Below are 26,120 nucleotides of genomic sequence, written 5' to 3'. Positions count from 1 at the left end.
ATTTTTTTAATCGACAAATGTTTGATTATTTGAATTAAAATTCATTTTCCATCAACTATATTTTTTTAATACTATTACTATTGTAAAAAATAATGATAAGTATACTACGTAAAAAAAACTGATATAGGCATCAAAAATTAAATCAATAGGCACACATATGACGTCAATGTCGACTTAAAATCGATTTACCTTGTACACACTAGTTTTATACATTTCGATTGTCATATTGTGAACAATGGCAATATAAATAAGCCGTTGGACTTATGTTCTTAGGATCCTGGACTGCGACAAAATTGAAACACATAGTGTGCTGACTTATCAGGGGCGAAGGGTGGAGGTAGGCTGTTAAGATTCGACGTAAATAATGTGTACTAAACTTTGTCGGTCAAACGTATTTGTTTTCATTGACAATATTGTGCAGATACTATGTACATAGAGCGGAATGCACAATCTAAGATTTCGTTCCTAAGGATAAGTCGCCGAAAAGCATGACTTAACTATAGACAATCCAGAGTATAGAGTTAAGGAATCCTTAACCATAGACTACTTTTGTTATGAACACGCCCCCTTCTGTATTACCATTTACCACTGACAGCTGCTGTCAAAATAAATTCGCATGTCTATAACACAGTCCATACACTCAAATTCATTTAACAATGTATCTCAATATGGATATTGATAGTGTTAATTCGTTTGGCATGCACTTGCAGAGTATTATTTTATTTTTATACGCCAGCCCGCAGAAATACAAAATACCAGATGAAGAATGACACTTGATGCTAGTGTTACCATGTTTAAAAAAAATCTTGTGGTGCCTGTGGAATCACGTATAATGACTTATAACGGAAACATAAGAGTATTATAATTAAATATTATTATGTATTTATAGTTATTGCATTTATAAAATGCAGTTGTCATATTTTTGTCATCGTTTAACAATTATAAAATAATTTACCTAATTTACCTTACGAGAATTTTTAAATATGGTATTATTTTCAATAAAAATGATCTTAACTAAGGACAGTGTTTCTGCATAGTGTTTTCTGCTAAGGAAATTTTAGTTATGACAAATGTTTCTGCATTCCGCTCATAGTGTTTTGTTAATGACAATTAAACCCTGCATAATCCAAGCCATACTCGATAATAGACAAATAATATTCGTCTATCTATGAAATATTTAAAAATATGCCATTATTCCATGCATATTTTTTTATATTTTATTGATATAAGAATATGTTTTATCGATTATGGTTTGGTTTACATACTGAATGAATTTTAAAAAAACTAACCAACACCATAATAATATGTAATATGTATTCAAATAAACTATTTCTTTTATTCAACGAATAATTCACAAGATTTAAGAATGTACCATTCCAATTATTGAACATACATATTTTTCAAAAACACTTCTGAGAAAATATATTATAACCAATAGAAAAAATCTTTTTGAAAAAAGTAAGACACCCGGCAGGAATCGAACCTGCATCTCTTGGGTTTACGCCCCGTTCATGGCCTTTTAACACCTGCTCATCAGCGCTCCTCTAAATCAAGCTACTATGTGCAATCGGTGTTTGCCAATAGTAGCTTGATTTAGAGGAGCGCTGATGAGCAGGTATTAAAAGGCCAATAGTTAAAATTTGTTGTAATTAGTATGTCACCTCGTAGCATAGTGGATAATGCGCGGACGGGGCGTAAACCCAAGAGATGCAGGTTCGATTCCTGCCGGGTGTCTTACATTTTTCAAAAAGATTTTTTCTATTGGTTATAATATATTTTCTCAGAAGTGTTTTTCAATATTATGTATGTTCAAAAACAAATAAGTATGACTGTAAAAGTGTGCACTATTTTGTTATTATTTATTATTATTATATAAACGTACTGGGGAAATTATATTTTTCAATTTTTCTTAAGGCTATACCTCAGCTGAGGCATGGTCTAAAAAGATCGTGACTAGGCGATGCACGGATTGTGCAAATGACGCGAGCCGAACGAAATATAATTTGTTATATTACTAATAATAATAGTATATTCATTGATATGTTTTCTTTTTCAAGTACATGCGGAACGTTTTTTTAGTCATCTTTACACGATTTAAGAATACATTTCTCCGACGCCATCACAAAACAAATTGACGTGCTCACAAGTCGACTATCGCTCTCATTAAATATTTCTGAAGACCCACGAATTGCCGACCGCAGATCTACTTGTTATTTTTCATCATTTTCCACCGTTTAAATTAACTTTTATAAAACGACATTCATAAGATTAGTTTATTTTGTATTCACAACGCTTCGAATAACAACACCTTTCGCGTTCACTTTGCCTTATAAATTCTGTCAATTTTAAATGCCTTTTGCGAATACTCAAGTAGGGGCAGTTTTTCTTTTTACACCGCGGCATTGTGTTTTCCGATTTTCTAAATTGACACTTTTTGCTTTCAATATTATTTATGGACATATTTTTTGGGGGCGATAAAAGGTTTTTGATTTACGTCCTGGCCTTTTGCCCTAAATATCTAGGTAAGTATCAACCTACCTACATAGGTACACAACTCGGAAGCCAAGAGGTATTTGAAAAAAATAATATTTTCAATCGGAACAGACAATGATATTATCTCATTGCATTACGAAATACGCACAATTTTAATTGAAATGATAATATGCAGTGGGAAAAGCTCTACATTTACTATACGATTATTATACTAAATACAATTAACACGAATAGTGTTTGGTGGCGCTTTTAGCAGTGGACTGTAGGGGAGGGGTTTACACAGGATGCCAGACACTGACCTTTACGGACGATACACTTTGATGGATGATATATTATGAAGTTGATGAATGATGGTGATAAGTTCAGAGTGAATGATATAGACGCGACGGTAACTCAAACCGTAACAGACTTAGTGCAACGAAGGTCGAACAGATATGTATTGTATGAATCACTCTAGTTAACACGGCCTTGTTCGTATCGTATCAGATATAGCTCGATAGCTTTAGCAAGCCTACGTGCTCGGCTGTCTTGGAGTAACTTTTTAATCACTCTGTATAACGCGGTGCGGCAACACGCACCCGTTCACTGTATTTGGCCCAACCAGTGTTCATTTATTCGTTGCAGGTACCCGAATTTGCTCGGGTGTGATTTTTATGGTTAATACCACGAAATTTAATAATATTTGACTTATTGTGTTTTTTCAGATAACGATAATCAAGAGTTTATTCTGAAATATCGAATAATTAAAAGCTTAAACGCAATTATCTCGAAAAGTAAATTGACGACGCCCACGTTTTTGCATTCCTATTTAGAAACCGAACATGCGGAATCTATCGGTGAAGGTTTCAGACTGATAGCATCTTAATATAAAGTTAGTTTTTTTGGGAAAACAAGTTGAATGAGAATCCATGTGCCTAATACTAAAAGATGATGTCCTAAATTACTTTTACCAACGAAGTATTCTATAAGGTGTGCAAACTTCGTCAATATCGGTCTAGTAGTTTTTGAGTTATACCATTTCCAAACGGAAATGGAATCTATACTTTATGAATTCAAAATGTGATAAACCAGCCACATCTTGACTCCGTAAATTATATACTCGGGAAAGCCCGTAGAAGCTAGGAGGGAAGTATTCGAGCATTCCTCGGTTACGGCTAGGTGTCGGCTTTTTGAACTCCGTAGCGACTGGCACAGACTATGTGGCATACGCAAGTGTTCCATACAAATAGAATTGTGGATGCAGTCCGCAGCGTGTGGTTACCAATAAAGTATGTGGTTAGCGTTGTGTCTGCGAACAGCGAATATGATATGTGACATAATTTTTGATTTGATAGTTTATTTGCACGTGAAGACTGAATCTCTAAACCAGCGAAGCTATTCTATACAGAAGGCGGCTATCAACGGTAGTTTAACATATTTATCTATTGAGCCAGTTAATTGTTACAATAAGTGCTATGTTTTAACAGCACTTCTTGGCTATGTTAAGGTGATTCATCAGTGAAACGGCAAATAATTTTCAACCATAGGCGCGACGAAATTTTGCACTCGCTCCCATTCGGAGAGAGAATGTATAGCTGGAAACACGTCATTTTGCTTCGTGATGGCGACGGCCGTAATAATTCTTAAATCGTGTAAAGATGACTTAAAACGTTACCCATTTACTTTAAAAAGAAGACATGTCAATGAATATATTATTATTGTTACTGATAAAACAATAAACAGAACATTAAATGGACACATGTTGGATTTATAAGACAAATTATATTTGGTTTGACATGCCTCATTTGCACCCGCGACCCGCAATCCGCGCATCGCCTAGCAACGATCTTTTTACACCGTGTCTCAACTAAGGTATGGCCTTAACTTTTAAAGCGAGACAGTGTAGACGATGAACTTATTGTAACAGTTAACCGCCTCGATACATAAATATGATAAAGTGATAATACTGATAATATTTATCACTTTTAGCCGTCGATAGTCGCCTTGTGTATAAAATAGACCCACTGGCCAGATTAAAATAATATTTCGCGAATAAATTTTTACATTAACGTACCAATATGCACACCGTAAACAAATAAATAAGTAAATAAAACTTGAATTGGAAAAATCGTAAAAATTATCTAATCTTACAATTTTGTAGATAAATATTTTACCGCGATCGTTTTTCGGATATTGCCACTACACACATTTTTCGTTATAATAAATTCTAACACCAGCTATAATTCGACACCTGTTAACAGGTTTACGCAGTGACGTGCCGTGGGGGTAGGCAGATTGAGCGTCGCTTGGGGGCGGCAGTTACTCGAAGGGCGGCAAATGAAGAGATTCATTAATTTGGTATAGGCATATAGAAATAGCTACCTAAATTTAGTAATAACGAAAATATCTTAAATTAAAAATTTAGTTCACTAGTTGGAAACAGAATGTATTAATTAACATAAAAACATACAAGTCTGTATTTTTTGTCGCGATGTCTAGTTTACTTCCGTTGCCTTTCGACGTCCTTGGTGACCAGAAACGGCACGTGCAGATTTGCAGTTTAGTGCAGGTTTTGTGAAGAAAAAGCGACATGGATTGTCCTCAATTCATCAAGATAGAGCAAATTATATGTAAGAAACCACTGTATTACCAACGTCAAAAAATTCCCACTTTTGGGGGGAAAATATTTATAAATTAAATTTTGTATACTCAAGTATATGTACATACAACACATTTTTTAGATATTGGAGCCATGAAAGAAAGGGTGATAAAAAATACTGTATAAAAATGGGGCGGCATTTTGTCTAGAGACGTCGCTGGGTTTACGTACGAATAATTTCGTATCGAAAGTGTATGTAATTGTTAATCAATTTTATGTCCGTAATCCTAATCATTTGATGAAAGGGTATGATAACCAATAACAGTGATAGCTACACGATAAACGAAACATCTAGATCAGTCATTCTCAAAGTGGGCGATAACGCCCTCTTGTGGGCGCTGGGGGCTTTCAGGGGGGCAGTAGAAGGCTCGAAGAAAATTAGGGGGCGTTAAGGAAATCTAGAGGAGCCACGGTAGACAAATTATATCTATAAAAATCCGATAATCTAGAGAAATCGAACGTTGCTTACGGCTGTTTTAAAGTGAATTCGAGAGTGATATTAACAAACTCGTCGAAATACATCAGATTCATCCTTCACATTATATAAGTATTAAATTCAAAGCCTTCTTTTAATGTTAATAAAAATACTTCTAAATATGATTAAGTATGAGTTTTATTTCCTCTCATTGAAACATTATTTGATCTTAGAAATGGGATATGGGTCACACCCTATCTATCTTATCCATATAATAATGCATGTTTAAAAATTATATTTGCAATAACTGTTTTTAAGATACGCAACCGATGTTAATAATGTAAAAAGGTAAGTTAAAAAATATGGGGGGCACTAGATTTTTTTTAAATCTCAAAGTGGGCGGTGGTCGAAATAAGTTTTAGGACCTGTGATCTAGATAGACTTATCATTTACTTTATGTATGTATTGCATTACTGCTACTGCGAATTTTGAAGAAATAAGTTAACGTAAACATTCTCGGTTGACGTATATTGTATACTGGCACAACAACCACATGTGGTTTCTGCTTCCACCGAGGTCTGTCCACAGCGGCCTTTGACTCATCATTATATTTAATTTTATACTCGACTCTCTCACTATATTCTGTACGAAGTCGATGAGATCCTCGTTTGCCTTCTGCTGGCACCCCGAATGTCAGTTTCTTTGTCATGCGTAACTCGTCCATACTGCATATATGGCCGAACAATCTAAGGCAGTGGTTCTCAAGTGAAATTTAATTGTGGCCGCACAATTGAAATTGACAGTTCTATGGAAACGTCTGGTGGCCGCACCAAATTTCACTTTTGTTGTGATTGAAAAAATTAAAGCTAAATTTTATTTACTGAAAAATGGATCAATTTATTTATACACAAGTCCATTTAATAAAAGACATTTGAACATTTTAGTACATATGTATCAATTTATTTAAAAATAATGCAAATGGAAATTCCTCAATACTCCTTTTTTCCAATGGCTGCTTCCAAGTTCACATCTGTCAACTGGCTTCGATATTTTTTTTATGAAGTGCGTTAGACTGAATGATTTTTCACAGTATACAGTAATAGGAAAAATCGACAATATTAATAAAGCAATTATTGTTGTCAATTCTTTGAATTGTCTTGATTCTTGGTCAACGTATAACTTCGACCAAAATTTTTCAACCGTGGTAATTTTAAAATGGTTTTTAAGTACTTGGTCATAACGCATATTTAACGTTAGCCTAGTTAATTAAATTAAATACTGAAAATGATGTTGGTGGGCGCATGCGGCCACCAGGGCCGCACATGAGAACCACTGATCTTAAGTGACCCAATTTGGTGGACTGCAGATTTGATGTACAGATTCTTGTACAAGGTGTACAGCACGTTATTTTATCTCTGTATCCCAATGACATTAATATGGACGAAGTATCTGGGGAAAAAGATGACACTCACTTTTTTGTCGGGTCTGCCGAATGGCATAATCTGTTCTAACGCCATTACAATAAAGGTGATATTGCTATAAATTCCCGATGCTTTTTGTCGGTCTGCCGAATGGTTCGGTTCGAACGGGTTCGCTCAAATGAATATTGACACTAGAAACACTGTTCTAACGCCATTACAATAAAGGTGATATTGCCATAAATTCCCGATGCGTGATATCGCATAATGGAAATTGCATGACGTCTACCTATACATGTGCGAATGTCGCTATGCGCGAATTTACTTACCAGCTACTGTATTGAGTGCGTTGTCCATTAACAATGTCATTGCTGTATCCATACTAACTCTGTGTCATCGATAAGTCCAAAATTACCACACAGCATGCTCCGCTCAAATGATCCCAGTATTCTTTTCATGTTTTTAGCGTTTTTCAACGCATATAGCTTGCAAATAACGCATCTAGCATATGGCGTTTTTTATGCTACAAAAATGTATCATGTTGCATATATGCATATTAAATTTATCCGATATTTCTGTCGACTATGACTCTAAACAAAATTATAAAAATTGCCGGTAACAAATATTTCCGGTTGAGAAAGGATAAAAATGTGGAAATGGAATTTCTTAAATTTGTCGGTTATACATTTTTGACCGGAAGAAACTTGTCAGTAAGTTAATAATATTTTGACCGGAAGATCTAAAAAAATAAAAAAAATGGCAAACAGAGGTAATTTAATAATAATGTCGATTTCTCGAAAAAACCAACCTCGAATCCCCAAGAAAACATACCTACATATTTTTAATTATGAAAATTTTTGAATCTCGATAAATTAAAAAAAAACGATTAATCACAAGCTGTATGTTAGACCGAAGCGACATTATTAAAATTGTTCCTTTGCATAATTTCATTCTTTTAATTTCGATTTCTGGATTTTTCAGGTATAATACGATGTTGTGTCTCCTGGCAGTGTTTTTCTCTTCAATAAATAGCTAGTCTCAGTGTGCTGACGGTTTTCTCGAGATGCACATAATTTTAAATACCATATTAAAAATAAGGCTCGATAGTTTTGAGCGAAAGAGCTATTAGCTTAGAAAAAGCAAAACATAGGCATTATTAGGACTAAGCTATTGTGATTATTTAAAAAAAAAACAATATCGCTATTACGGATATAACTTACATTTCATTAAAAATATATTTCATTCATAAAAATAATATGATAAAAAAAACAATAATATTTAAACGACGCTACGGTTCAACGAACGCCAATTTTAAACAGGTTTGTTAAAAATTGGAAGTTTATAATGGGGTTACAAAGATCTCTTTTTTCTTATTGTATTATTAGTTGAAACACTGTCACGATGATTTTCTTCATTAAATTGTATTTAATAAATTGCATGCTTCGTAATGTCGTCAGAAGATACCTATCCATTATTTTACACTTTCCAGCAAGTAAAACTATGCCGTAATCATTTCAAGGGGTGTTTATAAACGAACTATAAATAATAACATTTTTGGATGTGGCGATATGCTTGTACTGCACCGTAAGCATCTTTCAAAGTATTATTATGAAAATTTCATATCATTTGTTTTCTTTCACGACCCGATTAAAATAAATGATTCCTTTATCGGAATGAATGAAAATGAAAATGAATGAAGTAATAACAAAATTTAATGTTCATATTTATTGCGTATATATTTCTTCGGTGTGACACGATTTTCTAATCCTAAAACAATTTTTCTTTTATCTTATAATTGATTGATTTTATTACACACGGGCTGAGGTACCTGGCTTCGCATGAGGTCGCTTCATCGATCGATATACCTACATTAATAATAATTATCGTACTTAAAAAACAATAAACAACATGCCAAAATGAAAATAATTCTGACAGACATGTCAAATAAAAGGTATTAAAATTGAAACCAAAATATGCAAAGTATATCTTGATCTGTGGTGAAAATTCAAAATCGGAATCGGCAGAAAAGGTAATTTGTATTTTTATGTATTATGTCAGTTAAGGCCAAGTAGGAAAAAGAAATCAAACAAACATAATATTTTGACTTCGTATAATATTTTTCTTTTTCTTTCGACCATGTCCGATCCTAATAGGATCGGGAATGGGACGACTGGCCTCCGGACAATTGGACGCCGCACTGTCGTAGACACGTATACAGAACGTAGACGAGGTATTTTAATCAGTTTCTATCTACTACTTAGTAGTTTGAATTCATTTTACTCTTCACATAATGTATTCTTTATCGCGGATTGAGAATTACCATGCCTAAGGCTTTATATAAAATAAAAAAACTCTTTTTTCGTTGGAACTTAAACATATGCACGAATAAATCATTGTTTACGTCTGCATATTTACATTCTCACCAACTATTAAATCATAATATAACCATTTAAATAATATTGAATATTTTACCTATAAGTACCTAACGTCTATTTATTTTCGAATTCCGTGGCGTCCAGTTGTCCGGTGCCAAATCGTCCTAGACCCATAGGATCATATTATGGGCCTCCATAGAGTGGAGGTTTGTATTAACAGATTTTATTTTTACGAGAAATGGATGTCTCAACCTATTAGGTCCATACTCTGACTCATACACAAATTGAAAAACAATATACTTGCCAGACCCAGGATTCGAACCTGGGACCCTCGACACTATAGACCGGCGTTTAAGCCACGCGGCCATCGTGGGTGCAATCTCTCGTATAATATACCTACCTATATAAAAAAATGATTTTCTTTCTCTTCATACTTAAATGGTTAATTTGTATTTTAATGATCATTGTTTTACTTCTGGCGCGTATCGAGTCGACACATTACTTTTTCGTTTATAGATATTTATACATAAGATTGTTTTTTTTAATGTTTTGAATGATTTCTTGTTTCAAAAATAATATTCTAGGCTAAAACTTCCCTTTAAAGCACCGGCTAGACGCTCATGCTTTACCACAAGCTTACCTGCGCGAACCAGTTTGCATCGGGAAGCCCGTGTGTATTGACGGGAAAACTGAAGCTCGCGCAAAACCGAAAAGCGATGTAAAGTGATACCGCGCAGGCAAGTCGCTGCCGTCTAGCCAACGCATTACATTTTAGTTTTTTTTGTAAACCTTGAACCCATACAACTAAAAGGGACCTGGGCCGCCACACGAGGATTCGTAACAGACTTGCTATTCGGCCCATGCTCTGGATCAAAACAACATGTGAATTTTGCCAGACCCGGGATTCGAACCCGAGGTTCACGACGCTATAAGTCTACACATTACCGTTCGACCATCGCAAACACAGCTTCCCAAATCGCCCAACGAAATGTCAAAAACTATGTACGCGTCAAAATTATGCGAATTTCTATAAAAGCCTATCCTGTATGCGTATATATGGTAAATGAAAGATTAATGCATTATTTCAACTCTTTGTTTTATTCCCGTTTCAGTGCGCACAAGTGGCGACGAACGTGCGCGAGCAAAAGCACACAGTGTCTCGGGCCAAGCGAGGCATCGCCCTCGGCTCCACGCGCGGCTTCCGAGGATCCACCGTCTGGTTCACTGGACTCAGCGGAGCCGGGAAGACCAGCATCGCCTTCGCCCTCGAGGCTTACCTGGTCTCCAAAGGTACATACATACTCACACATTTAGTTAATAAATATATGCTTGTATCTTTTTCGCCTGTAGTTTTATAAAATCGTTTTCTTTAATCTGGAACCCGAGAGGTACTAAACTAGGTCATTATTCTAAAAATACTGTTTATCATTATAAAAGCTAAAAACTGAGTTCCGTTGTTCTTTACGTCCACTTTATCTATTTAGCAACCTATTAATATTGGTATGCACGTAACTTGTTACGGTATAATCATAATGTGATACACATTACAATTCACATCGCATGTGTTTTAGATAAGATAATTTTGAACTGAAAAACTTGTGTTTTATGAATAACCCACATTACCTCTCGGATCCAGATATAAACATAAATGTTTTTTTTTCATTTGGCTCTACAATCCAGTATAGATCTTGGCCACCTCACGAAGAGGTTTTGTAACAGATTTTGTTTAGGTACGATAACTGGATGTTAGTCACTTGCCCAACCTTTTTGGTCCAAACACACATTGAAAAACAATATGTGAATTTTGCCAGATTTGGTATTCGAATCCGAGACCGTCGACTTACTAAGCGAATACTTTACCACTTGACCATAGTATTGGCACGGTTCATATTATTTATTGGTAGAAAAGCATTAAATCAATTAAAACGATATTATATAATATATATATATTTAACCATGTCCGATCCTAATAGGATCATTTGGGCCTCCACTGAGTGGAGGTTTGTATTAACAGATTTTTGTATTTACGAGAAATGGATGTCAGCCACTTGTTCAACCTATTAGGTCCATACTCTTACCAAATTGAAAAACGATATGTGTAATTGCCAGACCCAGGATTCGAACCTGGGACCCACGACACTATAGGCCAACGTTTAAGCCGCGCGGTCACCTTGGCATAATATATATTAATACATATTACGTAATCTACATAACAAATGATCAGGACCGGTTTCGTCTGTTATTCGGTTGAATATGTCCCTTTCAGCTGATGAAACTGATCCTAAACTTTTTTGAACCGTACAGATTACGTACCTACCTACCTATTGTGCATTTTGTTCAATAAGTACTTAGTTAATTATTCTTATTTGCCCATGTTTCAATACATTGATTTGAAATAACTTATCAAAGTGCATTATTCTAATCTTCCAAATAGTTCACGCAAAATTTACATGTAAAAACTCATATTTGTAAAAGCTGTTGAAGTCTATAATATGACAATTTCAACCATCTGTTCAATGAAAGTAGTTTACCAATCGGATGACATATCATGCACTTTTGTTTACTCTTTGATTTATATTTGTCGAATGTGCATTGAAGTAATCAGCTGTGCAAACCTAATTGAATTTTTTATTATTATACCTAGTGTTTATTGTTTCTTTCGTTGTGCTAAATTGCATTTATCGTGCAAATTCATTTTTACTGCGAATTATTCAATTATACTCGCATAAAGAAAAATCATATTAGGTATTAATAATTTGACTATTACCTACAAATTATATTAATTCCATAATTCATTATTTTTTAACTACTTAGGTATATTTTTTTTAACTTAACACCATAAATCAATCAATAAACAACTTGGACATTCCACTAAAATGCAGTGGCGAACACTTGTTACTATTTGATTATTTAATATTTAAGTACCTGAAAAATAATTGAATTACAAGTGTACAACATGTTATCCATGTGGTGTGCGCAATTAATACTGATTAAATTAGTTTTTCTATTATATATGATTAACTATAAATCGTTGCAAATAACTGAGACGTCTATAAATTGTAATATCATCGAATAAATGTCGCTTATCAAACAATTTTTGGTGAAATCTATTCATTAATCTTCTTTCTTTCGACCATGTCCGATCCTAATAGGATCATATGGGCCTCTACAAGGTGGAGATTTGTATTAACAGATTTTGTTTTTACGAGAAATGGATGTCAGCCACTTGCTCAACCTATTAGGTCCATACTCTGACTCATACACTAATTGAAAAACAATATGTGTACTTGTCAGACCCAGGATTCGAACCTGGGACCCACGACGCTATAGTCCGACGCTTAAGCCGCGCAGCCATCGTGGGAGTACATTGTGCCATTCGTTAATACTATTGTTCAATTTAATAATTAATAACTCATGCCAAAATAACATTTTTCGCGCCACGTTCTATTTAAGCATAGAACATAAAAAATCTTAAAACCATCGTAAAAATCCCCGAAACAAGCATGGCATTCATAAACTACAAAATAAGTTGTTTATTGTAATGAAGTGCTGAGCCGCCGGCGCTGGTAGGTACCAACTGACTTCACATAGCTTGGATTTTTTACATGCAATTTCAATCATATGCTTACTGAATGCTTATATGGATACTTTTTCAATGTTGTCGGCGAAAACACCAATTAGGTATACTGAGACACTTAATTGGTGTGATAAACGTAATCCGATCCCGGCGGCATCGGTCTAGTTAACTACCCGGTCGGATTTTATTGCTTAGGGTCAAAAATGTTGTTTTTAAACGATCGATCGACACATTAACAGTTTTGCTCGGTAGGTATACCCGAGAAGTAGCTCGTTATAAAAGTGAATAAATGTATGGAGTAAATCATAAACTAAAATGTCAACGAATGTTTCCTCATTAGTCATTACATCCGAGATCTCGCTGTTTCTGTGATTGTAATAACCAAGTTCGACTGTACGTGGATCATCATCATCTGCCAGTGTTGATCCACTGCTAGATAAATGCCTCCTAGCTCTCTCCACTATTCTCGATTCTAGTAAACTAGTTCTTTGCTGCCACGTACATCTATCGAACTTTTGAGTTCGTCGATCCAGCGGATTTTAGGGTGCTCCTGTGGGCTTATAGTGCCGCTTGGATTCCACTGTATGCGTATGACGGCATTTTTGTCCAGTGACTTTCCACTCCCATTGCCATTTCGTCACTCTTGTCTGCTTCCGTATTCATTGGTTTCTTATGTGATCTTTGTGCATTATGGCCAACATGCACCTTTCCATACCATGTTTTGTATTTTTTGGATTTCTCTTACATTAAAAGTGTACACATTCCACATGCATACGTGAGCGTTAGTAGCACACATTAGTTGAACATTTTACACTTTTTAAGATACTATCCAGGCGTCCAAATGCACTCCATGCCAGCTTGGTTCTGCAAGCAATCTCGTCATACATACCATCTGTATGTAGGAGTATAAATATGATGACGTAGGTTTTTACTTGTCATACAAAATAATAATATAATGCTGATATTGTCACACTATTATAAAAATATAGGTAGCTTTATAGAGTCTGTAAAAAATGTTCTATGGCAATTTTTGTTACATGCTACTTACATTAATTATATTTGGTTTTGTCTATGTTCATTGAAATGTACCCTTTTTTAGATGCGTCTATCGAGACAAGTGCATTGTTTAATAATATAATGAAGCACTGTGTGACGAGCATCTCATCAATAAGACGAAATTATTTTTCTCGTATGCTTAATAAATGAGCATACTTAAATCTCATTTCAGAAGTGTACATTCAAGAGTTCGGAAAAATTCTTAATCAATCTTGTATGTATTGTCATCAGTATGTATTCATCAATAGTAATATTATATTAGTATTGTAACACAGTGATGAGTGATGATTGTCCTAATGTGCACTACTACTTTCAGTAACTCATCGTTCAAACCTTAGACTATAGATACATGACTTTATGTTTAACACAAAAAATATCAATTTTAGCAACACGCGCTCGCAAGTTATCGACACTTAGCTATGCAACAAACTAAGATTTCGTGGCGACACCATAGCAAACCATCTCACACATCTGTAAACCTTTTATCGTACTCTAGCGCGTGTCGCAGAGATTATAAGGGTGCCGAATATTTTCTCATTCGCACTTATGCATCATTTTATTCAGGTTACTTGGTTTAAACCCCTCTCTCTAACAATAGTCTTCGCCACTGCTTTCATATTTACTTTATTTTATATATTATGTAGATTTTTGAATCTGTCAATGTCTAACCTTGATTGTTATTGACTTAACTGAAATAATCAAATATGTAATATGAAAATCGATTGGTCTGTTATATAAATGTTAAATGTGTTTTTGAATGTCATCAGCTGTCAGAGAAACCTCCATTAAATTAGAGAAATTGAAATAAATAAGTGACTTTGGGAATGATTTTAAGTGAGTGTGATTCAGTGACGTCCCTAGACAAAATGCTGCCCCTAGGCAGCGTCAAAATGCCGCCCCATTTTTTTATATCTAAGAAATGTGTTGTATCGATGCATTAATAACAAAATATATACCACTAAAACATACAAAATTAAATTTAGATATTAAAAGCGAATAAACATAATATTAGTTAGACACTTACCCAAATCACCAGAGTCTGAGATTCTATTTGTTGATATGTCTGACAAATTTGGTTTGCAGAGTACCATTTAGTAATAATACACAGATGTATTATTTTCACACTATTTTTCTATGCTATTATTGTACAACATGTAAACAAAATCATTTTCGTTATCATTCATTTAATATGAACATACTTTTAATCACAAATACACTATTGATTAATTGTCTCAACACTCAACCGTTACAATAAACAAACTTTCCTGGCCTGTTTTGTAGCAAAGTCCGTAACTATGTCATCCAAATCTAATTTATATGCCATTTCTGCTTCAATAGACAATATTGCAAGTCCATTTAGCCTTTCTTCGGTCATCCTAGATCGGAGATAATTTTTAATAATTTTCAGTTTTGAAAAACTCCTCTCTGCGCTAGCCACCGTTATTGGCATTGTCAATATTATCCTAATTGAAGTGACCGTATTTGGATAGATTTCTTTCAAATTATTATCATAAATAAATTTTAGTACGTCATGTGGCGAAGACTTTTCAGTCACAAGTCTACACAGTAATTTTAACTCCTCACAAAGCTCCACTGCATCGACATCAGATGTGCCGTTTGCAGTGAGTTTAATTTCTAAATTTTGACAATCTTCCAATAAATTTTCAGGAGTCATGTTTCTTAAGAGGCTAATATTATACATAAATTTGAAAAATCTTCCATGATATTTTAATTCCTCAAATCGATCTTCAATTGAATTTATAGCCTTATCTACTACTTGATTGAAAAACTCGACTTCAAATTTTTTTCAGGGTTATGTAGAGGCGTTTCATCACAACTCTCATACTCGAAATGTTTCGGTACTCTTCGTCGTCTGCAATCTGTTTCTTTGGGCAATTCTGCAGGTATTTCGAGGCCTTCTGCTAATTGGTGTGCGATTATTTTCATTTGTACTAAGCCATTTTTTCTATAATTACGCAAAAAATTTAAAACAGCTTCAATGGAATCAAGCGCGCTGGTTATATTAAATTCTATCATTTGCAACTGTTTACTGACTGGATTTATAGAACTCAAAATATCATACCAAACTATGAGACAATTTATAAATTTAAAGTTGCATATATTTTTTGATAATGCGATGGCATCATTTTTGGTCTGCAAACTATTTTCAGTGTGTGAATTGGCATGTTTCTCTTCAATATATAATAAGGCATCGTAAATTTCTACCAATTGGTATCTAATAGGCCTGATTGCTTCGATTCGGGACTCCCATCGCGTATCAGAAACTGCCTGTAAAAATTTTAAAAGTATATTCCATCTATCAGTAGATGGCCCAGTGGCGAAGGGCGGAGGTAAGCTGTTAAAATCCACCATAAATAGCTCAGATTAAACTTTGTCAGTTATACGAATTTGTTTTTATTGAACTAAGACTACGATTTACAGATGGTGATGTTTAGTTTTTAAAAATCAATTAAACCCTGCCTAACCACACCATAAAAGTTTTGGTATATTTTGGGCGATATGACAAAATTGTGCACTAATTTTCATTCATATTTATTTGTTTTCGTATACATATTACAAATATTGTTGGTATTTTTTAAAAATCATTAAGCCCTGCCTAAAACTAACTACAATAGATAAAGAATATTATTCTATCTATAAAATATCTATTGTTATGTATGACTTAATTGCATAATTTTCGATATTTCACAGATCGACAAGTATTTTTGGACTATTATCTATTAAGGCTTGGTTTTCGCAGGGTTTAATTGGATTTTAAAAACTAACCAACACCATCTGTAAAGTGTAGTCTCATTTCAATGAAAACAAATACAAATGACTGACAAAGTTTAGTGTCCAATATTTATGGTGGATCTAAACAGCCTACCTCCACCCTTCGCCACTGGTAGATGCCGAGAAAAAAACATAAATCTTTTGGATTAACCCAAAAAATGATATCGCATCTAAGTTGCATTTTGCAGCATCATTTACCACTAAATTTAGCGTATGTGAGTTACAAGGTACATAAAATGCACGAGGATTCATGTCTCTAATATGCTTTTGGACACCATTCTTTTTTCCCCGCATATTCGCACCATTATCATAACTTTGACCTCTCATGTTTTGTATATTTATGTTTAAATTTTCTAGTTCTTCAACAATGCGTTTTGCTATTCCTGCTCCAGTTTTATCGTCAATTTCTATAAAACCTAAAAAATGCTCACGTACTTCCTCTGAGTGTTTTCGAACAAATCGTACTATAATCGACATCTGTTCTATATGTCCTATGTCAGGTGTACAATCTAATATAAGAGAAAAATATTTTGCCTCATTTAACATATTAATAATTTCTGATTTGATTTTTTGCGACACTATGGCAATTAATTCATTTTGAATTCTTGGTCCAAGATAATGAGTAGTGCGGGGCTTACAGCTTATGGTTTTCAAATGTTCCTTAATAACATTATCAAACAGTCCAAAACATTCAATTAATTTTAAGAAATTTCCATTGTGCAGTGTGTTGATTGTGGACTTAGGTCCGCGTAAAGCCATATTCTGCACCGCCATGACTCGCAAAACTGCACATAATCGAGTTAAAATTGACCGCCACCGTATAATTTCTTCATTGAAAAGTTTTTGTTGACAACAATCAATTGTTTTATTTAGCTTTAATCTGATTAGAATATCTTGCCAGATTGAAAAGTTTTCGTGGTGATTTTTTGACTTTTCGTGGGTTTGTATAGTTTGCGACAAGTTTTTCCAATTATCATAGCCAACTGATGATCCCATTCCAGTCTCACATTTTTTTTTATTAAATATTATACAGCAAAATAAATAAATTTTACAAAATACACTAACCAAGTTCTTTCATATGTTTCGCCATTTTTCAACGTACGTTCATAATATGCATTGGAAAACTTTCTATTACACGTATTGATAGGATAATCAGCAAGTTTTTTTCTGTATAGGTCCTTTTTTTAATATCATTATCCTTGTACTCTCATCAAGAAAACTTGGCCAAAAATGTGGATCATCAAAATTATTGTCTTCTTCTTTGTCTAAATAATCAAAATTATCGTCGTCTGAATTATTATCGTTGGCATCGTAATTTACATTCTCTTCTAGCGTTGTAGCATCTGATTTTTGAATTATTATTGGTTCTTTAGTTTTAGACGATAGGTATTCTGCGCTGACTTTCTGATTTTGCTTTTCACTTTTGATAAAATAATTGTTAAGTGTACCTGTATTATTTGTAGCATTTGCCTCCTTTCATTCTCTTATCTTTTTATACGCTGCTCCTGAAAGTCGTTGTCTTGCACTCATGTTGATGATTTAAATAAACCACAAATCCACACTATTATCAGCAAAAGATATGTTTACAAAAAACAAATTAAAATAAGGTATTGTTATTCACAGCACAATAATTACTAACAAATAGTAGTAAACAGATGATATTATGATGATAGATGAGGTAGGTATCTACTAGTGTAAATTTTTATTACAATTAGCTGGTACTTAACGTAAACGTATATGCACGAATACTAGATTATGTCAAATATCAATTTTACAATAGATACATCCAGCAACTTTTAAATCTCGCGGGTGACTGGCAAAAATGTTTGGATAAATTAAAAAATACGGATGTATATACCTATAAATCTCCACCATAATTTTTATTGTTTCGTTACCTACGTTGACATATTGGTATAAAATATTATTTTGTTTCAAAAACTTCTTGGCTCATTGGCGCCATATAATTGGCTTTTGCGCAGCCACTGTTATGAAAGGAACTCTTTAATCTGAGTAAATGACATTACATTATATTATGCATAATGTATCTAGGTGGCAAAAGACTCGTAAAAATATTTTTTATTGGCATTTGTATTACGAACCCGAGCAGTTAAAAATAATAGAAAAAATCACTGGCTGAGAGTGGTGACATCATACTAAAATCGCCGCGAATACCTACTCACTACTGGGTAATAAATAATATAATTAAAAAACATCCGGAGCCGTGAAGTACTACAAATATTCGGTGCTCCGGCGCCGTTCCTGCTCCGGGTAAAACCCCATTACTGCTCTGCTCCTGCTCCGAGCTCCGCTCCAACGCTCTGGTTATAATGTAACTAAGATTAGGCACCTAGCTATTTCTATATAATACCAAATGATCCTCTTCGGTTTGCCGCCCTTCGAGTATCTGCCGCCCCCAAGCGACGCTCAATCTGCCTACCCCCACGGGACGTCACTGGTGTGATTGCATGACATATTTATGAAAATACAAAACTTTAAAGTCAATTCACAGTTTTACAAGCATGTTGATTGGTCTATCTATAAATGCATATTGCGTTCCAATTAAATTTACCCTTAAATAATTTTAGATTTATCATATGATACCATTACCGTGTTTCCATGTCGCATTATATATCTGGAATCATGCATTACCCCTGAAAGCAACATCAACCAAGAAGTTCTCCCCTACCGTGATTTGCAAAGACATGATCGAAACTCCTCTTAAAAATTAAAATAAAGTTATGTCAGGCTCATACTGACCTACAGGTTGAAGTGTTGGGCCTTATCAAAAAAGATATCTTTGAAAGGATGATACAGAGAAGAATCTTATGCGAAGAAGATATTAACCACAAACTAGACGTGTTGTACGATGATGCCCCTGTCGTCTCACACGTGAAAGTGATATGACTTCGTTGGTCAGGCCATATCTTATGAATAGAAGACACCCAACCACCAAAGAGGCTCTTCTTCAACAGGTGTAGAAAGAGACTTAGACGGTGAAGCGTAATTTTGGCAGACAGAAGGGAGCAGAAACATTTCTTAAAGGTGGCCAAGACCCACATTGGGTTGTAGTACAAATGATGATGATGAAATCATCAAGAATAAGTCTTTCCATAACTGATAGTTCACACCATCAAAAATGATTAATTTATATATTAATCGTTATATTTCTTCTGCTAGGTATCCCAGCTTATGGTCTGGATGGCGACAACATCCGCACGGGTCTCAACAAGAACCTCGGCTTCACCAAAGAGGACCGGGAAGAGAACATTCGAAGAGTGGCCGAAGTGGCCAAGCTATTCGCCGACAGCGGAGTCTTGGCACTCTGCAGCTTTGTTTCACCTTTCGCAGAGGTATGTTAAACAAGAAAAGAGGTTTGAATTCTGTTCCCACATCGTACCCTCGCAACTAAACCGCCACAAGTCCAAATTTACGTGTTTTGAGTTAATTACTTTTTTTCATTGTCTATCGTTCATAGTATATGTACCGAAAATTTCATATCTCTAAGTCATCAAATTCAAGTCAAAACTTCATTCAATATCTAAACATATTTCAAAAACACAGTACAAAAATGCGAAAGGTAAAAACTTCAAAGCTGATTTTCTCTGTTTGACGTTTTTTGGATTGTAGCAGTTTAGTTGCGATAGTGCGACATGTCAGTGATTTGACCATACCAAATTTATTTTAAAAATTCGTAGATCGGCTCATGTATGTAGGCCTATTCAGACAGTTAACTTATTGTAACAATTAACTGCCTTAATACATAAATATGATAAACTACCCTCGATAGCCGCCGATAGCAGGCTTGTGTATTGAATAGATGCGCAGAGCCAGAGAGAGTTTAGGACTTAGGCAATAACTGGAGGGGAGGGTATAATTTTTGTATACAATCGTAAAAGTTAATAATATTCTGTATAAATATGCACTTTGAAAGATGGCCACTATAAACTCTTGTTTATAAACCTCATCTTTGTCGACTTATTTTGATGTTATGTTATAATACTTAATGTAAAAATGAAATACTGTTTATTGTGATTTTTTGAGATAGTTCAATCAACACAAAACTCAGCATACACATCGGCAGTCATAGAATAACCAGTGTTGCCAAATAAGTTTTATAGAATAATATTATAGTACTTAATAAGTATATAAAAGATTTTTTTTTGACCATGTCCGATTCTAATAGGATCATATATGGGTCTCGGTTTGTGTTAACAGATTTTTTTATTTTTACGAGAAATGGATGTCAGCCACTTGCTCAACCTATTGGGTCCATACTCTGACTCTTACACAGATTGAAAAACAATATGTGTACTTGCCAGACCCAGGATTCGAACCAAAAGAAGAAATTCGAACGAAAATGTGCCAAACTACTGATAAACAATATTCTTTAAAAAGTATATTAACACCAAACTGAATAGCGAAGCAGGTGCCTTTTTTTACTTTTCTTTCTCCTATAGCACACATCAATCAGTATGCTGCGGCACACTGGTTGGAAATCACTGTACTAGAACTTACTTTTAATAAACTAGGCCAGTGCAATATTATAATATGTTGTTTGTTGATTTCGTTTGCACATTTTACTGTTATCCAAAATGATAAACATGATAACAAAAACGAAAACAACCTTTTTTTGCATAGATAATTTATTTTAAAAAAATCTTAGGATATAGGTACCTACTAGAAAATGTTTTTGAAAATTCTTTATTGGTAAAAAAAATAATCGGTAGATGCGGATTCCAGTCACAGGCCAGGCTTTTTTCTAGGTGTATTCAAAGTATGTACAATGTTCAATAATTAATAATGTTACATGTCACAAAAAATGATTATTTTGTTTGAATTGATTAGTAATTATTGATTCACTGGTGGTTTTGTGTTACATTACTTTTATCTTACTGTAATATAAAATATATTATTACATTAATTACATATGTGGGTACTTCAATAATATATTTAATCACATTGATTCTATCTAAATCAATGATTTTTTTAAATATTTGAAAGATAATCTGCTTGTGTCAAATTACGATTATATATTCTTTGATATAAACTGATATTATATTTTGTTGATTCAACATTTTTATATGAATGGAACTGTGAATTATTAGTTACTTTTTCATTCATTGTATGAATCCATATATTTACTATTATGCTGCAATCAACAATTTATCAATGATAAAAGAAGCAATGTGCTGAAAACACACAAAATGACATCAGTCAAACTTGATATAACTGTCTCATCATCAGAGTTGGAAATGAAACCAGAATCCTTCCCTGAGATCCCTTTAATTAGGTATTTTAGAACTGCACCCCTCACAAATGTCCGCATTCCATTGTTTTTAATGATCAATCACTCACGCTGGAGCAAAACAAGAATATATTAATTCCGTGTATTGCGTAAATATATTGATAACATTCGTCATTTACCACAGAAAACCGACCTTACAAATAGCTGTCCTGAGAATAATTGATGTTTATAGACTTATCAACATATTCACGCCATACACGGAATAATTAATATATTATAGAACCTGACATAATGTTTTACCAAAGTATCTTTACTAAAGTTATTGATTGGTCATAAATTGTGGTATCCATATGCTCCTAGTAAGGATATTAAACGCATACTTTTTGAGTTTTGAAATTCAAATAGATTACCCAAAATATGAGTATGTAAGTATTTTTGTTTTTTAAAGGATCGTAACTGGATCACATTTGATTTTTTCCACTGGACACGAAACTTTAGAAAATTTATTGGTTTTCATCATATTGTCACTTTATTTAATATTTATGCTCTGTTTTCTTGTTTACAATGGCAAAACTGGTAGATTTAATAATATTCAGTCCAATTAATTAGCAGTATTTGCGGTGGAGTTCTATGCTTAATTAATTTGGTAGCTACTATCAAATCCACAAAACACGCTGCCTTATCTCAGATAATATTCTTGAAAAGGTAACCATAATGCAGAATACTGTCAGACATGTCCGTGTAAAAGGACAGTGACTTAAAAACTGTTTTTACATTGTTGCTTTTTATAATTTTTCAGGATCGTGACATGGCGAGACGCGCCCACAAAGATTGCGATCTGCCATTCTTCGAAGTGTTTGTTGACACCCCACTTTCTGTCTGTGAATCAAGAGACGTCAAAGGTCTCTATAAGAAAGCACGCGACGGACAGATCAAGGTAAGATGAAGAATAAAACAATGATTTCATCTTTTTAAATAACCCCCTCAAAGTAAAATGGATTTTTGCTTTGAAAAGTGACTAACTATTTGACCACCTTAAATAATTGACTCATTCTATTTTGTTTCATTGTTTTTTCTAATTTCATGATAGTGTTCGATAATATTATAAAACAAAATGTCTATGGATCAAATATGGTAGAGATTTTATTTAAAAACACACTACTTATCTGAAAAAACGAATAATAAAAGTAGGTACTTCATTTAGTGCATTATGTTTCATGGTTTTTGAAACAAAGTTTTTTTTTGTTCATTCTACTAAGTATCTACCTACTTTATATTTGAGTTGTTTATATTAACAGCTATAACTGCTATAGTTGACTTTTCTGTAGATGGGTTCATGGTCAGAAATAACTATCAACATAAATAACTCCGATATAGTAGACAATATTTTTGAAATGCTTTCTGCAGTATTTTGGACATATTGTGTGCGGACTAGATAACTTGGAGAGACTGGTGATTTTGGATAACCTCCAAGGAAGGCGAAGGCTTGTGCGACCAAGTGGAAAAGGAAGCTTACTGGGAGAAGCCTTCACTCTGCCCTGGTTACGAGGGAACGACCAAGAAGAGAACAACAAAAAAAACTTTGCTTTAAAACCATTATAATGGAGTTCTTTCGCGGAAACACCAATTTAATTAATACATTATGTTTCAAATTGAAGTAAACATAGATATGACTCCAATTAAAATTGGTGATAAAAAAGAAATGTTGTGAGAAAAACACTTGGAGTAGTGAGTCAATTTGTATTTATAGATTATTTTGGATAATAACATAAATTTTTATGCGGTTGGCGTTTGCCTGGATTAAGTTATCTGACCTTGGTTATTTTTCAGGGCTTCACCGGAATCACTCAAGAATATGAGAGACCCGAAAATCCTGACCTGATTGTGAAAACTGAATATGAAACAATTGAACAATCAACTCTTCGTGTCGTCCAATTGCTTGAAGAAAAAGTAAGAGTAATGTTTTTGCTTTAAGGGACGTTCTACAGAATTGGCCTTGAGAATTGAAAATATGATTTTTTAACGTGTGGTCCATAATATCTGGTCTACTAGTTAATATAAAAAGGTCGCGTCTAAGTTGTTTGTGTCATCAAACTTGCTCGACGACTCGATCCACTCATATTTCATATTTATTTCATCAGGGCTGTCGTCATAATTTAAAATTTTTATTTATATTATATGTTATTTAAGTTTTGTGCATCTAATGCCGGGTCCACACTGGCAACATGTTGCTGGCAACCTCGTTAGATTTTATGATAATTATGATAATTATTGTAAAATTTCTTAAGCAATTATGGTAAGTATCGTAAAATTTAATGAGGTTGCCAGTGTGGAAATAGCTTAATGTCCACTGTGGTTCACGTAGTGGCATGGACCTGGGGTTAACTAATTCAGGAAGTCAACACACATGATAGAATTTTTTCCAGTTTTGGTTGCATTATATTCCAAAACTCTTCTGTAAAAATCGTTTCCGATTTTATAAATGGAAATTTCTCGGTGTACACAGTAAACAAACCTACGAATAAAAAAAGACAAGAAGGAACATACTGATTCATCGCAGTAAAATCTGGCAATCAAATTCGCCATTTTGAAAAGCGACGATTTTGCGTAAACAAATATCACGTGGTCTGTACGTGTGCGGCAAACTTCGAATGTGTATTTTATGTTTGTGTACACGCATTGTCGGCCATATTTTCCGGCCTTTCTGATTGCCGTGATTTGTACACATCTTCCTTCCTGTCTTTTTTTATTCGTAGAAACAAACAGTATTTTTTATTAGTTATATGAAGTTGGCCTTGAATCTGTAATAAAATAATACACAATTAAAAGATTTTGAAATAGAAAAAAACACATTTCCAAGCATTCAGCCGTGCTCACTCATGAATGTCATTCGTCATTTAGATAAGTATATACACATTTTGATGTTATCTTGCAAAGTGCGAATGTAATGTTTTCAAATAATTGATATGGATTAATTATACCATCATCTTATTTTCTTGAAATCATAAACATACTATAATAGTATTTGAGTATCAACCTATGTTCAATTTGAATTCGGTTATAATAATAATATACCCGTATATATATCAATAGTATGTTTGCTACAAAATCCACCCAAGTTATCAGTACGTACTTGCACAGGTTTGATTAAAAACTATGATGAAATTAACATTTTAAAAATATTATATTACATAATATTATTTTGACAGCCCTGTTTTCTGATCGGCGTATATCTTGCAGGTGTTTACTTTCCTTTGCAATTGAAAGCTTCGAGTTTCTAAGTCATGTTTTTGTAATTTTACTATTATACTCACAATCTATCAAACGTGTAAAAAAAATTTTATGTGGAGTCGACGTCCTGCTTCTGTGCTAGACATAGCACCACTGACGAATTTGATAGGCTTCTGATAGTCTTGGCAAATTGCAATAATTTAAGTAACAGATATCTAATTTTGAAGTGAATCAAAAAACAAAATTTCCGATACGTCTACCAGCCTATCGAGATGCGAGTTTTAAATTCTGCCTTGTTTCGTTAAAAAATTTTAATGAAAATTGATTTGAGTCGCCAAACCCGCTCTAGGATAAATAACCGGTTACTAAATCCGCTCTACATAGCCGACCAATCAGTCGTCGCGATTCAAACCATGATTTTTAGCATACGTTAAATCGCCGTACAAACGTTACCACCACTAACATCAACATTATCGTAAATGCACAAAACAGCTTTTCGTGATTTACTTGAAACTCAAAAAAACCTCCAGAGCGGATTTAGCAACTGAACGACACAATTCTAGTTTTTATTTCTTGGATTTTTCGATGTAGCCTTTCGATTATTTAGTTACTATTCATGGAAATATAATATGTACCTATCTTTCAAAGAACCATAATATTGTTTTGTTTAGGTTATTAATCATTTGTTATAAAAGTAGTGTGACAAACTCTGCCATTTTTTAATTTGTGAAGTTTCCTCGTAATGTTTATTGCCCATTTAAAATAATAATATAAATATGATAAAGAATGTCACACATTCTTAATTTTTTATGCAAATTGTATTAATATCTTTTTAGTGATAACCTATATTTTACTCATGTAACAATTTATTGCATAGAA

The 26,120-nt window shown here is 33.8% G+C and overlaps 1 protein-coding gene across 2 annotated transcripts in view; it reads left to right on the top strand.

Moving 5' to 3' along the window:
- The window catches only part of Papss (3'-phosphoadenosine 5'-phosphosulfate synthase), a 77,662-nt gene that overhangs the window by 37,777 nt on the left and 13,765 nt on the right, over nt 1–26,120 (top strand). For both annotated transcript variants that reach the window (XM_085952548.1, XM_085952547.1), the window contains exons 2-5: nt 10,452–10,629; nt 19,943–20,115; nt 22,810–22,947; nt 23,841–23,960. In XM_085952548.1, coding sequence (XP_085808674.1) covers nt 10,452–10,629; nt 19,943–20,115; nt 22,810–22,947; nt 23,841–23,960 — 609 coding nt within the window. The remainder of the gene's footprint in view (nt 1–10,451; nt 10,630–19,942; nt 20,116–22,809; nt 22,948–23,840; nt 23,961–26,120) is intronic.

This window comes from Rhyacophila brunnea, unplaced genomic scaffold, assembly GCF_057557595.1.
Source record: "Rhyacophila brunnea isolate RB1 unplaced genomic scaffold, BYU_Rbru_1.0 scaffold_3, whole genome shotgun sequence".
NCBI lineage: Eukaryota > Metazoa > Arthropoda > Insecta > Trichoptera > Rhyacophilidae > Rhyacophila > Rhyacophila brunnea.
This window is presented reverse-complemented; position numbering and strand designations above follow the sequence as displayed.